This window comes from Halichoerus grypus, chromosome 10, assembly GCF_964656455.1.
Source record: "Halichoerus grypus chromosome 10, mHalGry1.hap1.1, whole genome shotgun sequence".
Lineage (NCBI taxonomy): Eukaryota > Metazoa > Chordata > Mammalia > Carnivora > Phocidae > Halichoerus > Halichoerus grypus.
Genome location: NC_135721.1, coordinates 30792422 through 30808611, shown reverse-complemented (window position 1 = coordinate 30808611; position 16190 = coordinate 30792422). Strand labels below are relative to the sequence as shown.

Genomic DNA, 16190 nt, shown 5'->3' with positions numbered 1-16190 from the left:
TTTAGTTGATCATCTGAAAAATGGAGATTCCAGTAGTATCTGATTAAGGGTTAGTGGGAAGACTTTTAAAGAGATAGAACATATAAAACACTTAACATAGTACCTGGCATGTAATAAATGCCGGATAAATATTAATTGCCAAGATATAAATGAATAGATCAATAAAAGTTTAAATCAGTAACTGAAGAATGGTTAGCATCCTATGTCCTCTGGCTCCTTGAACTAAATTCTTAGACTCTTGCTAAATTTTTCTTGGAAGTGCATGGAAATTAGTATCTAATATATGAAAATGTTACCTTTGTCAGAAGAGGCATTTCTGGGGAGGAGGAAGATGACGAGCCTGAGTGTGATGATGAGCAGTACTGGTCTGCTGGACGAGAAGCTTCCCTTGTTCCTGACTGTGACCCTTTGGAATATGCTGGCTCAGGCCCAGTGGAGCCTCATAGTCCAGAATTTACAGTCTCAACATTTGCAGTGCAGAAACTTTCCAGGTGATTGCTTCCAACATTTACGGGAGTTAGGGGAGATCATATTGTAAACCCAACTACCCCTCCTTGAGTACTTTCCTCTTGTGTGGGTTGCAGGGGTGCGTGATATATGTCCAATATCCTCTCTTTCAGAACAAGGTGATTAGGGAGTATTACCAGATAAACTTTTTCAAAATACAGATCCTGCCTATATATGGTTATAACTTCACATAAACATATATAAGTGAATTTCACTTTTGTGATTTGATACTACTTAATATTTTTTGTCACATTTCACACTCGGTAGGTATGGCTTCAACACTGAACACTGTCAGGCAGCCCTGAGGATTTGTGATGGAGATGTGGGAGCTTCACTAGAACATCTGCTCACACAGTGTTTTTCAGAGACATTTGGGGAGAAGATGAAGATCTCTGAGGCAGTTGCCCATGTAAGCTTGGATGAGTGTGTGGAACAGCGGCAGGAAGAGGCATTTGCTCTCAAGTCCATCTGCGGAGAGAAATTCATAGAAAGAATTCAGAACCGAGTCTGGACCATTGGATTAGAACTGGAGTATTTGACGAGTAAATTCTGCAAATCCAAGCAAAAGGAAAGTACCAAAAATGCACAGGACACTACACTTGAAATCTGTAAATTTTACCTCAAAGGAAATTGCAAATTTGGATCAAGATGCAAATTCAAACATGAAGTGCCCCCAAATCAAATTGTCGGAAGAGCAGAAAGAATTGTAGATGATTCTCATCTTAATGTCCATGAAGATGCCTCTTTTTTATATGAACTTGAAATTCGATTTTCTAAAGACCACAAATACCCTTACCAAGCTCCGCTTGTGGCATTTTATTCCACCAATGAGAATCTACCTCTGGCTTGTCGTTTACATATTTCTGAGTTCCTTTATGGCAAGGCCTTGACATTTGCAGAAACTTCAGAACCTGTTGTATATTCTCTGATAACCCTCTTAGAGGAAGAATCAGAAATAGTCAACTTACTGACAAATACCCATCACAAGTACAGTGTCCCTCCTGTGAACTTTCTGCCAGTATCCTCTGGGACCAGAATAAATAATCCTGTCTGTCGTAAACCAGTGATTCCAAGTAATTCTTTTGCTTCAAATCAAATTCCTGAAGGTATGTAAGGCCTTGATTGTGTGGAGGGCTTTGTGGAGGGGGTGTTCAGAATGGGGGATTGAGGAAGTCAGCGTTTCCAAGGGCTGCCCTCGGATCTCCTGGTGATCTTAGGCAAATCATTCTCCTCAGTCCATGGCCAAAAGGGAATGAGAAGCCCCTGAACTGTGGCCTGACTTTAAGTCCCAGTTTTGGCATCATGATTGGGCTCTCTGCATTGAAAGTTTGTAGCGATGTATAAGTTTATTCAAGCAGTTGGGGGCTGGAAGAACCTTAAAGCATCTTCCTAGAAAAACTGTTTTGTTGAATTCATTTGGTTTCATATGTTTACTTCTGACGCTTTACACGGAATTACTTTCAAATGAGTTTTTAGAGATATTTCTCTTTCTATAGTACACTAGACCCCCAAAGTTCATTAGCATAGGGCTACCTTTATGAATCCCTAAATCCTCAAAGAAATGTTGGTGCAAGTTTCTGGCTGTATCGAAATCCAGATTTGCTATACAGATTCTTACACCACAGTTAAACTCCTTGTTCAAAGTTCATCAAAGAATTCTCTCTGTTGCCATCTTTCTTTGAGAGAAACAAGTTTTTATTATTTCACAAGAGTTCTTAGGTAAACATCAATAAGTAGAGAACAATGAAATTGCATTGAGATGGAGATGGTGGACAGTTGGGTAGGTTCACTCACTAGCCACTTGCTCCCAAACAGCAGTTTCTAGTGTGTGGGATTCAAATATATTCCTTGAGAAATGACAAATTGTGTGGCCTGGACTTTTTTTTTTTTAAAGATTTTATTTATTAATTTGACAGAGAGAGACACAACGAAAGAGGGAACACAAGCAAAGGCAGTGGGAGAGGGAGAAGCAGGCTTCCCGCAGAGCAGGGAGCCCGATGCGGGGCTCGATCCCAGGACCCTGGGATCATGACCTGAGCCGAAGGCAGACGCTTAATGACTGAGCCACTCAGGCGCCCTGGCCTGGACTTTTTTAAGTAACAGCTTTATTGAGATAAAATTTACGTACCATAAAATTCACCCTTAATTTTAAAGTGTACAGTTCAGTGGGTTTTTAGTATATTCACAGATTTGTGCAACCGTGACCACTATCTAATTCCAGAACATTTTTATCAACCCTAAAAGAAACCCCATACTTAGTAGCGGTGAGTCCTTATTTCTCCCTTCCCTCAACCCCTGACAACCACGAATCTACATTCCGTCTCTATGCATTTGCCTATTCTGTACACTTTATAGAAATGGAATCATACAATATGTGGCTTTTGTGATTGGCTTCTTTCACTTCGCATCATGTTTTCAAGGTTCATTCATATTGTAGGATGTATCAATACTTCATTTTATTGCTGAATAATATTCCATTATATGAACGTGCTATATTTTGTTTATTGATTTATCATTTGATAGATATCTGGGTGGTTTTATGTCATGAGATTTTAGGAACACTTGCAAATAGTTGAAACTTTCAGTTAATTCCTTGAATGTAAAGAGTCTATGGAATTAACAAGGCGTGCCATGATTTTTTTCTTCCTTGTTTTTAATTTGGTTTAGCAATAGCCACTTGTACTTGATGAAAGTTTATTTGAAGATGTATTTTAAGTTCTTTAGCAGTAGAAGTAGTTGTTTGAAATGAATGAACCTGCTTTATTCAAGCTTTTAACTTTTTCTCCATCTTATGATTTTGTTGTTGTTACTTTATTAGATAGTGACTTTCCCCCTTTGCTAAAGAAAGGGCTCCATATCGAAAATGTTTCCTTTTATCCCCTTCAAGTTGAAAAAGAATCAGAACCTGAGGAGGAGACAGATGAGGATGAAGGTCCTGCACCAGTTATAGTGGAGAATGAAAGCTATGTGAACCTTAAGAAAAAGATTTCCAAAAGATATGACTGGCAGGCAAAATCAGTACATGCTGAAAATGCTAAAATCTGCAAGCAGTTCCGAATAAAACAGGTAGGGTATTCTGAGAGAATGGCTAGCATTGCCTCCCTAATGTACGGGTGAACGGATTAGGAATTAGGAAGCCTTGGCTACCTTCCCTAGTTTACTTTTGGTTCTCTTTAACTCTGAGTGGTCAAATTTTCTGCATGCCACAGCAAACTTGGGTGCATGTTGTAGATAGTTTTGGAAAATCCAATGGCTGGTGAAAATGAAACACGTGCATATATATCAAATATTCTCAGAATCATGGCTTTCGTACTCTGCTAGACAATCTGATAAGTGAAATGAAAATTAAAACTGATTTACATTAGAAAAAAATAGTGTAGAAAGGAGAAGGATAAGGAGGGACCCTTACCCCATTTCAGAAGAATCCCAGGATAAATAACTTACCCAAGGTCACATAGCTAGTAGGTGGCAACAGGGATTCAAGTTAATTCTCTGTTCCTAAAGTCCATGCTGTTTTTATCCCACTCACAAGAAGATTATTTTAAAAGAACCTATGAGTGAACATTTAGGGCAGAGTTGGGTGTAGGACAAAAGGTTGCTTAACCACTTTGGGGATTGGATTAGGGATGTGTCTAACAGCTCTTCTAACTGTGAAGTTCAGATTCTGATTTTTGACACAGCGTAACACTATCGCATATTAGAGTGCAATACCTGTAGAATGTCAAAGTGAATAGAAATTCACACCGTAATTAAATAGTAAGATGGTAGAAACAAACAATTCCACATTCAATTTGATCAGTTTGTGTTCAGAGGTAATAAATTTATATGATAAAATAATATGCAGAAACATGATGTGTTAGTATAAATTTCTTATTCAAAAATACATCTTTAACAATGAATCATGGAATACTACATCAAAAACTAATGATGTAGTGTATGGTGACTAACATAATAAAATTTAAAAAAAATAAGAAATATACCTTGGATACTTTTCTAAAAAAAAAAAACAAAAAACAAAAAATGCCTCCTTAGTTTTAGCATATACTACAATGTTTATTGGCCATTGGATGTCGGACTGAGTTACATATATGTGATGCCTGGCCAAAAAGAACCCTTTCATGAGTGCTCTTACTGTTACTGACTTTAGTAAAAATCTGATACGGTATAGAACTACACTGTCCAATGTGGTAGCCCCTAGCCACATGTGGCTATTTACATTTAAATTAATTAAACTTAAATAAAATTAAAATTCAGTTCCTCAGTAGCACTGGCCACATTTCAAGTACTCACTAGCCATATGTAGCCAGAGGTTGTTACATTGGTCAATGCTAAAAAAACATTTCCATTAACGTGGGAAGTTCTGTTGGGTAGTGCTGATGCAGAGACTTCTGCCAGGAAGAGCTAGATAGTGCTAAGCAGGACGGCTCATTTCTCTCATAAGATCTTGCAGTTTATTCAGATGTAGGAAAACCATAAAGATTTCACAGCTTATTCTGGCTGATTCTCTGAGCAGCCTTCTGACTGAAGTCATCAGCATCCGATCCTAACAAATCTACAATTTCTATCTCTGAGCAAATTGTTAAAGAAAGAGCAGAAAGGGTGGGTCAAGCTATCGGATTCAACACTCAGAGCTTTGTGAAAGATGATTGAAAGTACCTAACTGATACCTTATCTTTTATGTTATTAGGCTTCCAGACAGTTCCAGTCAATTCTGCAAGAAAGACAATCACTCCCTGCTTGGGAAGAAAGAGAAACCATTCTTAAGTTGTTGAGTGAGCACCAAGTACTTGTTATAAGTGGTATGACTGGGTAAGAATGCAATTTATTTGTAATGCAGCTTTCATCCATGAATATGGTATGTACCCTGGTTACCATAACCAGTTCTACTTGTAAAAAACTAGTAGCTGTTATTATTTGTGGTTTTTCTGGTCAGATACGAAATAATATTTCACAGAACATAATATTGCGTATCTGCGGCCAACAGACCTAAATTACAAAAAAAACCAAAAACAAAACTCAGAAATCCATCCAGGAATTTACAGACATTGTACTCCTCTGCCTTGAGACAGTTTTTTTTAAAGATTTTATTTATTTGACAGAGAGAGACACAGTGAGAGAGGGAACACAAGCAGGAGGAGTGGGAGAGGGAGGGAGAAGCAGGCTTCCCGCCGAGCAGGGAGCCCGATGTGGGGTTCGATACCAGGACCCTGGGACCATGACCTGAGCCGAAGGCAGACGCTTAACGACTGAGCCACCCAGGGGCCCCTGCCTTGAGACAATTTTAAGGCAAAAGGTCTAACTGAATACTTTTTTTTGGTAAGACTTTTTTTTTTTAAATATTTATTTGAGAGAGAGAAAGCATGTGAGCACACAGTAGGAGGGGCAGAGGGGGAGGAGAGAACATCTTAAACCCAGAGCCCAACATGGGGCTCGATCTCACAATCCTGAGATAAGTACCTGAACTGAAACCAAGAGTCAGACACTTAACTGACTACACCACCCAGGTGCCCCTTACTGAACGCTTTTAACAGGCCCATTTTTTTATGTAAAGGATAGTTCCAGAACATACATAAATACATACATTTATTTATTTATTTTAAAAGATTGGGACACCTGGGTGGCTCAGTCAGTTAAACATCTGCCTTTGGCTCAGGTCATGAGCCTGCTTCTCCCTCAGCCTGCTGCTCCCCCGCTTGTGTGCTCTCTCTCTCTGACAAATAAATAAGTAAAATCTTAAAAAAAAAAAAAAAAGATTTATTTGAGAGAGAGAGCACATGTGTGCATGCAAGCTGGGGGAGGGGCAGAGGGAGAGTGAGAGAGAATTCTCAAGCTGATGCCTCCCCACTGAGCATGGAGCCCCATGGGGGGCCTCAATCCCAGGACCCTGAGATCATGACCTGAGCTGAAATCAAGAGCCAGCTGTTTAACCAGCTGAGCCACTCAGGCACCCCTCCAGAACATTTAACTTGGAAATTTTCCTCTTCTAAATTTATTCTGATTTCCTTACAGCTTTTATTTGTTCTTTTAAGAACAACTTAGGGCATATTATCTTTCCTGTTTCACACTTTTCATATGTTATCCAAACTTATTTAACAAGAACAGGTTCTAGGCTTAATTTAGTTCTATATTCAAAGTTATTCAACCTAATAATTATATTTGTGCCCAGACTCACTGATACAGTAGTAATTGGAGATCTTCCAGTTTCTTATCTTTTTCACCTCAGTCCACTTGTAGCCAAATCAGTAAGATAATACATAAAATCATAAAAGAATACTCCCATTTCTTTAGGATTCAAATACAGAGTTCATATTCCTAGAGGTATTTACAGAACTTGATCTAATGTCTGCTCAATTGTCCCAATTTTATAAATGATACTAAACTATTATATGAGTGTCCTGTTACTCCAAGTGCAAATTCCTAGCAGTTATGAGCTATAGGTAACAAGTCAGTAGGTCAGTTTAGAAGATAAATGAAGCTGAACAAGTTTTATTATAATTGGCTTTCTCACTTCCCTCATTGCACATGGTTCCTTTTTTTTGTTAACTAGCACTTGAAAACTCTCATTTTAGGACTTATTTGTTTTGACATACAGATGTGGGAAAACTACACAGATTCCTCAGTTTATTCTGGATGATTCTCTGAATGGACCACCTGAGAAGGTGGCTAACATCATCTGTACCCAACCCCGACGAATCTCGGCAATATCTGTTGCTGAACGTGTTGCTAAAGAAAGGACAGAAAGAGTGGGTCTGACTGTGGGGTACCAGATCCGGCTAGAAAGTGTCAAGGTTTGTATACTCTGCTTATTTCCTGATAACAGAAATTTTGTTTTTCAAGTATAAAGAGTTCTTGGATTCTAGCGACTCATGGGCAAGTTGGGATGCATACTTCAGTACGGCTGAAGACCTTTTAGAAATATTTTGGTATAAGAATTCTTATTTGGTTATACCTCATTTCCTCTATAAAGACCTTTTATTCTTCATTGGCAGAAATGACCTAGTAAGTGCTGTTTTACTCTTACACCTGGGACTTAATCCATTTAACCAAATAAGGAATGGACAAATGCAGAATTGAGTTCATCACTTGCTGTTGTTTTTATGTTTTATAATAATTTTTTAATGCTTTTTATGAGTCTTAAACTTAAAATTTTGATATGAAGTAGAAAAGCTTTTACTGTTGTTGCCAGCAAGAAACTATGCATTTAGTGTGGTTTCATATTAAATGCAACTGCTGATATTTTCAAGATTCTTTGTCCCTATCCGTTCAAAATGGCTTTGCCATATTGGCTTTGAAAGTGTTTCCTTTTTGCAAAAATTCCATGAATGCTTTCTGTGCCCTTTTCTGTGTAAGTCCTCAGCCACCAGACTGTTATACTGCACCACAGGCGTGCTGCTGAGAAGGCTGGAAGGAGACACAGCTCTCCAAGGAGTCACCCATATCATTGTTGATGAAGTTCATGAGAGGACAGAAGAAAGGTAAACCAAAGATTTTCTAAAAAATAGCCACACACATAAAATGAAGGCATGGCTGAAATAATTTTGTTCTGTTTCCGGTTCGGTTTCATAGAGCTAGAGAGGAAGGCCACAGAGAAGGCCCAAGTTAGAGAAGAGGAACTGCTTTCCTGATCTATGGGGTCTAGAATACTCGGAATGCTAGGAGGGCACATGTTCATCACTAGAAGAGTCATCCTGTTAGATGGACATCTTCTACCAGGAGATATTTAACACCCTCCTGGGCCTCATGCTGAGCTGGGCACTGTACTTAGTAGGAATAACAGGTGTAACCGGTGCTGTAGTTGATAGATGGGTCAGTATGTGCTTCCTTCTTTGTTCATTTGGTCAGTCATTCAGTCCTGACAGCCATTCATACATTTATTGAGACTGTCTTAAGTGCCACATGATCTGTTAATTGCTGCGGATACTATAGGAAACAAGCATATGTAGTTCTCCTTTTTCTCATGGTGTGGTAGGAAAAACAAATAATGAACAAATAAATAAAGACTTACGAATTGGAGTAAGTACTCCGAAGGAATAAATAGGATGCTGTGTTCTGGGGAGAGGGATCCATGAGATGGTCAGAGCTGATATCTCTCAAGAGATGATGATTAAATTAAAATCTGAAGTATGAGAAGGCATCCCATGTGACAGATGGAGGCAAGGCCAGCATTCGCAGACTGCAGTGGGAAAGGGCATCATGAGCCCAGAAAGTGGAGGAAGGCCTGTGCAGCTGGTTGTAATAAACAAGGGGAAAAGTGGCAGGTAGAAAAGGCAGGAGCCAGATCTTCCAGGGCCTTGTATACCCTGGACGATAAAACATTTAGAATTTATTTTAATGGAATTAGAAGTCATTAAAGGTTGGGATATAAAATCAAAATCTTCAATATTTTAAAAGGAAGGACCAAGTAAATAGATGGCATTAATCATAGTTTGTCATAGTTTGTGGATCATTTTCTGGAACAACGATGACAACAAAAAACTAAGGGGAAAAAAAAGACAATCCTGTAAAAAATTTGAGACTTTCCCAAAAAGGACTATACTATTATAAATATTTTGAGAACAAAGTCTAAGTAAAGTTGGCAGACTGACAGAGAAGCAGAAAATAGCTAATAGCAAAATTTTAAAAAGAAAAAAACAAACATGAAAAGAGTCTCCAACTATTGCTGATAAAAAGTTTTTAAACTCTGAACAGGGAAGACATATGACTAGAAGACTATTTGTTCAAAGAAATAAATACATTGATGCACTAGTAAATAGGAAGTATGAAGTAATTAGAAACTAAAGAAAAGCAGACTTGCATATAAAAGGAATAGATCAAAATAAAAAGAAATAATTCCTAGAACACAACAATAGTAAACTTTATTTAATTTTTTTAAAGGTTTTATTTATTTATTTGACACAGAGAGAGAGAAAGAGAGAGAGAGGAGAAGCAGGGGGAGGGGCAGGCAGAGGAAGAAACAGACTCCCCCTGAGCAGGGAGCCTAACTCAGAACTTGATCCCAGGACCCTGGGATCATAACCTGAGCTGAAGGCAGACGCTTAACCGACTGAGCCACCCAGTCCCCCCCCCTTTTTTTTTTTTTAAGATTTTATTTATTTATTTGTCAGAGAGAGAGCACACAAGCAGGGGGAGCGGCAGGCAGAGGGAGAAGCAGGCTCCCTATTGAGCAGGGAGCCTGCCACGGAACTCAAACCCAGGACCCTGGGATCAACTTTTGATGTATTTTGAGCAATGAATGTAAGACTTCTGTAAAAAAAAAACTATAAATCTCATAAAAAGATGTGTCATGATCCTAGATGTGAAGACTTAAAATTAAAAAAATATCCCCCAAATAAACTAAAATCCGTGTAGTACCAATCAAAATACTAACAGGATCTATCATTGCATTTGGTAATTCTACTTCTTGATATCTACATGTACATAATGAAGAATATACAAAGATTTTCATGACTGCATTGTTTATAATAGTAAAACAATGGAAACTACTTAAATGTCCATCAACCAAAAAGTGGTTAACTACTACAAAATCACCCATTCTATGGAATAACGTGAGACAGATAAAAGGAATAAAGTAGAGCTTTAGATACTGACATGAAAACATCTCTCAGATGTAGTGAAAAAAACCCAAGTTGTAGAATAATATGTGCTATAGAAAAGCAGTATCCTCACTGGTCTCCCTGCTTCAGCCCGTCCCCTTGCAATCTATTCTCAATAGAGCAGACCAACAGTTCTATTCAAATATAAATCTTACTGTGCCATTCTTCTGCTCATCATCCTCTGATGACTTATTAAAGTCCTCACCAACAAGTCAGGCCCTACGTGACATGATCTGCATCACCACTGCTCATCTCCTGCTGCTCTCCCCTTATTCAGTCGCTCTAGCCACATTGTCCTCCTTGCTGTCCTTGAAGTATGTACCTCGGGTCCTTTGCACATGTTATTAATCTGCCAGTTGGGGCGCCTGGGTGGCTCAGTCATTAAACGTCTGCCTTCGGCTCAGGTCGTGATCCCAGGGTCCTGGGATCGAGCCCCACATCAGGCTCCCTGCTCAGCGGGAAGCCTGCTTCTCCCTCTCCCACTCCCCCTGCTTGTGTTCCCTCTCTCGCTGCCTATCTCTGTCAAATAAATAAATAAAATAAAATCTTCAAAAAAAAAAAATCTGCCAGTTATGGGATTCTCCCACACATTCACAGTAGCTCCCTCACTTCCTTCAAGTCTTTACTCAAAGATACCTTTTCAGCTAGGCCTGCCCTGGCTGAAAAATAAATAAATAAATAAATAAATAAATAATATTTATTAATATTAATAAATGGAATCTTTGGGCGCCTGGGTGGCTCAGTTGGTTAAGCGACTGCCTTCGGCTCAGGTCATGATCCTGGAGTCCCTGGATCGAGTCCCGCATCGGGCTCCCTGCTCAGCAAGGAGCCTGCTTCTCCCTCTGACCCTCCCCCCTCTCATGTGCTCTCTCTCTCTCATTCTCTCTCAAATAAATAAATAAAATCTTTAAAAATAAATAAATAAATAAATAAATAAATAAATAGAATCTTTAAAAAAATACATCAAAAGTAAATTCATTTTTATGTATTGAATTTGTTTGATCTTCAGGTGTTTCTTTTATTTCCTTTAGTGACTTCTTGCTGCTAGTCTTGAAGGACATTGTGTTGCAGAGACCAACTCTTCAAGTTATTCTAATGAGTGCAACTTTAAATGCTGAGCTCTTTTCAGAATATTTCAGTTCCTGCCCAGTTATTACTATACCAGGTGATTAAAATGCATCCTTAAATATGCATTGTTCTGATAAGCAAATATAATTATTTTTAAAGTTCATTTGAGATATAAAATAACAGGTATTTATATCTTTTCTGGAGAAGTGATTCGTTTATAACAAATAAAATTATGACCATATAATGAAATAAATAAAGAAGTAACATTATATCCATTTGCTAAGAGATTTCAGTTTTATATGTGCTCTTTTAAAAAGTCTAGGTTATTAGGATTTCTAGCATTCCATTGTGTTTAACATCAAAGTGTGAGTTAATAATGGTAATCTGTCATAAAGAGGGAAGTTGTCTCTGTGTATAAGCATATTGGTTCATTGCTGGATTCAGCTAACTTTCTGGGCGTTGGTCTACTCTGGGAGAAAGTGAAGTTGAATAGTCTATGTCTTCTGGTGTTTTCACAATCTCATTGTGGGATTAATTTATCACCTTGGGCTTTGCGATTGATTGCCAAAGGAATGATGTGGGGACAATTTTGACGAATAATCGCACTATTTCTTCTAGTTGTTGAATGGTTCAAAGTTCCCTGAGGCAGAGAAGGGGAGGGTGAGAAAAGTGTAACAGGTTTAAAAAAAAAAGAGGTTTAAAAAAAAAGTGTTATAAATGAGCATCTCTCCACCTATGCACTTCTGGGTTTTTTTACAAGCTGGAATCTATATCCCTTCTAATTTCAATCATCAGAAGCTTTTGTTTTTCTTTTTTTTTTTTGTAAGATTTTATTTATTTATTTGACAGAGAGAGACAGCAAGAGAGGGAACACAAGCAGGGGGAGTGGGAGAGGGAGAAGCAGGCTTCCCGCGGAGCAGGGAGCCCGATGCGGAGCTCGATCCCAGGACCTTGGGATCATGACCTGAGCTGAAGGCAGACTCTTAACCAGCTTAGCCACCCAGGCGCCCAACCTTTTGTTTTTCTTTTTTGATATTTGTAAGACCACAGAACAAACCATCCCTTATTGTGCCAGGCTTTGTTTTAAGAGAATTTTACATATGCCAACTATTTATTTCAAGATAGTTGAACAGGTATTCTGAGGCTTTTCTCTTTTATTTTCTTGTTCTTCTAGGTCGCACATTTCCTGTTGATCAGTTTTTTCTGGAAGATGCAATTGCTGTGACAAGGTAAGGAAGACATTAATGAAGGTTTGATGAAAGTCTTTGAAAGAATTACCATTTTAGCTCAGTGTGCCAGCATTTTAATAGATGTGTTCGTTTTTCTGTAATTTTTCTGCTTGAGCATTTTGTTTTCCCCTTTCAGCAAATATTATACAATTATTTGCAATTCACAGACAATATTATATATTGTCAGTACTGACTGGAACCCTAATGTAAACTATAGGCTTTGGGTGTTCATGATGTACCACTGTCGGTTCATCAGTTATAATAATTATACCACTCTGGTGGGGGGATATTGATAATGAGGGAGGCTATGCATATGTGGGTAACAGGGGGTATTGGGAAATCTCTATACCTTCTGCTCAATATTGCTGTGAACTAAAACTGCTCTGAAGAATGAAGTCTATTAAAAAAAAATGATGAGGGACCAAATATATGGAAAATTTAATAAGAAAGAAAAAGACCAGGGACGCCTGGGTGGCTCAGTCGGTAAGCATCTGCCTACGGCTCAGGTCATGATCCCAGGGTCCTGGGATGGAGCCCCGCATCGGGCTCCCTGCTCTGCAGGAAGCCTGCTTCTCCCTCTCCCACTCCCCCTGCTTGTGTTCCCTCTCTCGCTGTCTCTCTCTCTGTCAAATAAATAAATAAAATCTTAAAAAAAAAAAGAAAGAAAGAGAAAGAAAGAAAGAAAAAAAAAGACCAATTCTGCAGATAGACTGCCAGTATTTAAATCCCTCTACTTACTAGGGGCATCAGGCTGGCTCAGTCGGAGGAGCATGTGACTCTTGATCTTAGGGTTGTGAGTTTGAGCACGTTGGGAATAGAGATTACTTAAATAGATAACTTTTTTTTAAAGATTTATTTTTTTGACAGAGACACAGTGAGAGAGGGAACACAAGCAGGGGGAGTGGCAGAGGGAGAACAGGCTTCCCGCTGAGCAGAGAGCCTGATGTGGGGCTCGATCCCAGGACCCTGGGATCATGACCTGAGCCGAAAGCAGTTGCTTAACCGACTGAGCCATCAGGCACCCCTAAATAGATAATTTAAAAAAAGAAAATCCTTCTACCTACTAACTGTAACATTGATAAGTAGCTTAATCTCTCTGTGACTCAGTTTCATCATATGTAAATGGTCATATTATTAACAGCTGCTTCACAGGGTTGTTATAAGGAGTAATTAATTCTTGGAGTTAATAGGTGCAAAGGGCCTAGAACTGAGCCTGGTGCATAGCAAATGCTTTATAAAAGTTAGCTATTATCATCATCATCCTGCAAGCCTCAGGGAGCTTGCAGTGTAGTGTGAGTATTAAGATGTCTGTAATTTCAGAACTGGGCAGAAAATGGTCATTTCCATTGAATACATTTTTCTCCTTTGAAAGCCCTGATTCCTCTTCCCACTTTTTGACCTTGAAGACTCCCCATGGTTTTATCCTGGCATTATTTCTTCTCACTGTTAAACTCTTTCATCCCTCTGTTAGACTCACGTGATTTCAAACGTCACCTCTGTGCCAAGAATCCCCAGATCATCATCTTCGTTCCTGACCTCTGAGTTCCAGAAGTAAAATACCCTGATGTCTGGCACCTGAATTCAATTCAGAAGTTTTCTCCTTCACCCTGCCTCTTCCATTTCTAATAAGCTCCACTCCCAATTCTCTGATTATCTAATGGTACAATATTGTCAAGCTAAAAACCTAAAACCAGTGGCTCTCAAACTTTAGTGTGCAATAAGCATACGTAGGGAGCTTATTACAATTGTTATTCTCTGGGCCCCATCCCACTTCCATTGAATGTGAATCTCTGGGGAAATTAATCTTTCAACTAGTTTCCTGGTCTTTATTCTCTCACTTTCAAACTCAGACTCACTGCCTCCAGAATGATCTTGAGACAGAAGCAAAAGCATTCCAGTGTGTTCCCTCCCAGAAATAGGGTCTAGCCAGCAGAACCCTGGACTGGTGGAAGAGTAGCACACGAATTGGGCAGAAGCAGAGCAACGTTCTTCAGAATGAGCATATAAATCGGTGAAAATTTTCATTTCTCGCCAACAGACCCACATACACACAGACCCATTCCTTTGTCTTCCTTCCTCAGGTATGTGTTACAGGACGGGAGCCCATATATGCGCTCCATGAAGCAGATGACAAAGGAGAAGCTGAAAGCAAGGCGCAGCAGAACTGCATTTGAAGAAGTAGAGGAAGACCTGAGGCTCTCTCTTCACCTCCAGCCCCAGGATTCTGTCAAAGATGCAGTGCCAGATCAACAGTTAGATTTCAAGCAGCTCCTGGCCCGCTATAAAGGTAACGCGTTTCCTGGGGGAATATTATAGTTATGCCAAAGATAACCAGTGATCCAGAGGAAGAAAAACATGGCTCTTGTCTCATAGCTACATTGTCTTAATTCATCCCAACAACCTTTGACTTAGAAGAATAGCAGTTCCAAAAAAAAAAAAAAGAAGAAAAATAGCAGTTCCAACACATATTAGATGTAATTGTTACTGTATTTACCAGTAGGTTTTTTTATTATAAAAGATGTGTTTATTATAGAAAAATTGGGAAATAGTGAAATATAAATATATTCTTCACTATTTTATAACTTTTTATTTTGATATGATTGCAAATTCAAAATTAAAGTTGGCAGGACTACACAATGAACTCTCCTATATCCTTTACCCCAATTCACCAATTATTAATATTTGCTTCATTTGCTTTATCATTATTTGCTCTGCGCATGTATATATTTCTTTCCTGAACCTTTTGAGTAAGTTGCAGATATGATGTCCCCTAATCCCTGATATTTTAATATGCATTTCTTAAAAGCATAAACACCAGACATGATCAAAATGAAGATATTTAACTGATATAATACTATTATTTGATCCATAGTCAATATTCTAACTTTGCCAATTATCTAAAAAATGTTCTTTTTTTTTAAAGGCTAACCACACCTTTTTTTTTTTTTTAGATTTTATTTATCTGACAGAGAGAGAGACAGCGAGAGAGGGAACACAAGCAGGGGGAGTGGGAGAGGGAGAAGCAGGCTTCCCACCGAGCAGGGAGCCCAATGCGGGGCTCGATCCCAGGACCCCACGATCATGACCCGAGCCGAAGGCAGATGCTTGATGACTGAGCCACCCAGGCACCCCTAAAAAATGTTCTTTATTGCTATTTTTTTCTAGTCCAGAATCCAACCCACAATTACATATTGCATTCGTTGTTATGTGTCTTTAGTTTCTTTTGATCTGGAAAAACTCGCCAGCCTGTATTTTTCTTTTAAGATCTTGACATTTTTTGGAGTTTGGGCCAGTTATTTCGTAGAATGTCCCTCCATTTGGTTTTGTCTAATGTTTCCCCAGGATTAAATTTAGGTTAGAAAACCTAACCTTTTGGGTTTCATTTTTGGTTAGAAAACCACAGAAACAATTTTGAGTCCTTCTCGGTACATCATATCAGGAGGCATAGGATGTTGGTTTGTCCCATTATTGGCAGTGTTATTTTTGATCACTTGGTTAGGGTGATGTCGGCTAGGTGTCTCCCCTGTGTGGTTACTGTTTGTTCCCTTTATAGTTAATAAGTCATTTGTGGAGAGATATTTGAGACTATTTAAATATCCTATAATATCCTCAAAATTTTATTCACTAGTTTTAGCATTACTCATGGGCTTTTCAAATAACATCTTTTGTGGCGCCACCCTGTGCTGAGCATTTTTATATATGTTGTTAGGTGCTCCCTCCTCCTGTGCCAGACCCCACCTAACTGTTCTTTGTTCCTAGATAGTCTTCTATACAGATAAGCTGGGCTGAGCAC

The 16190-nt window shown here is 38.8% G+C and overlaps 1 protein-coding gene across 6 annotated transcripts in view; it reads left to right on the top strand.

Moving 5' to 3' along the window:
• The window catches only part of DHX57 (DExH-box helicase 57), a 58186-nt gene that overhangs the window by 14695 nt on the left and 27301 nt on the right, over positions 1–16190 (top strand). For all 6 annotated transcript variants that reach the window (XR_013441658.1, XM_078056210.1, XM_078056209.1 and 3 more), the window contains 9 exons: positions 306–491; positions 775–1613; positions 3395–3573; positions 5195–5316; positions 7100–7295; positions 7858–7982; positions 11132–11265; positions 12343–12397; positions 14479–14684. Coding sequence is in view for 5 of the 6 variants with exons in the window: in XM_078056210.1 (XP_077912336.1) it covers positions 306–491; positions 775–1613; positions 3395–3573; positions 5195–5316; positions 7100–7295; positions 7858–7982; positions 11132–11265; positions 12343–12397; positions 14479–14684 (2042 nt within the window). In the remaining variant the exon portion in view is untranslated. The remainder of the gene's footprint in view (positions 1–305; positions 492–774; positions 1614–3394; positions 3574–5194; positions 5317–7099; positions 7296–7857; positions 7983–11131; positions 11266–12342; positions 12398–14478; positions 14685–16190) is intronic.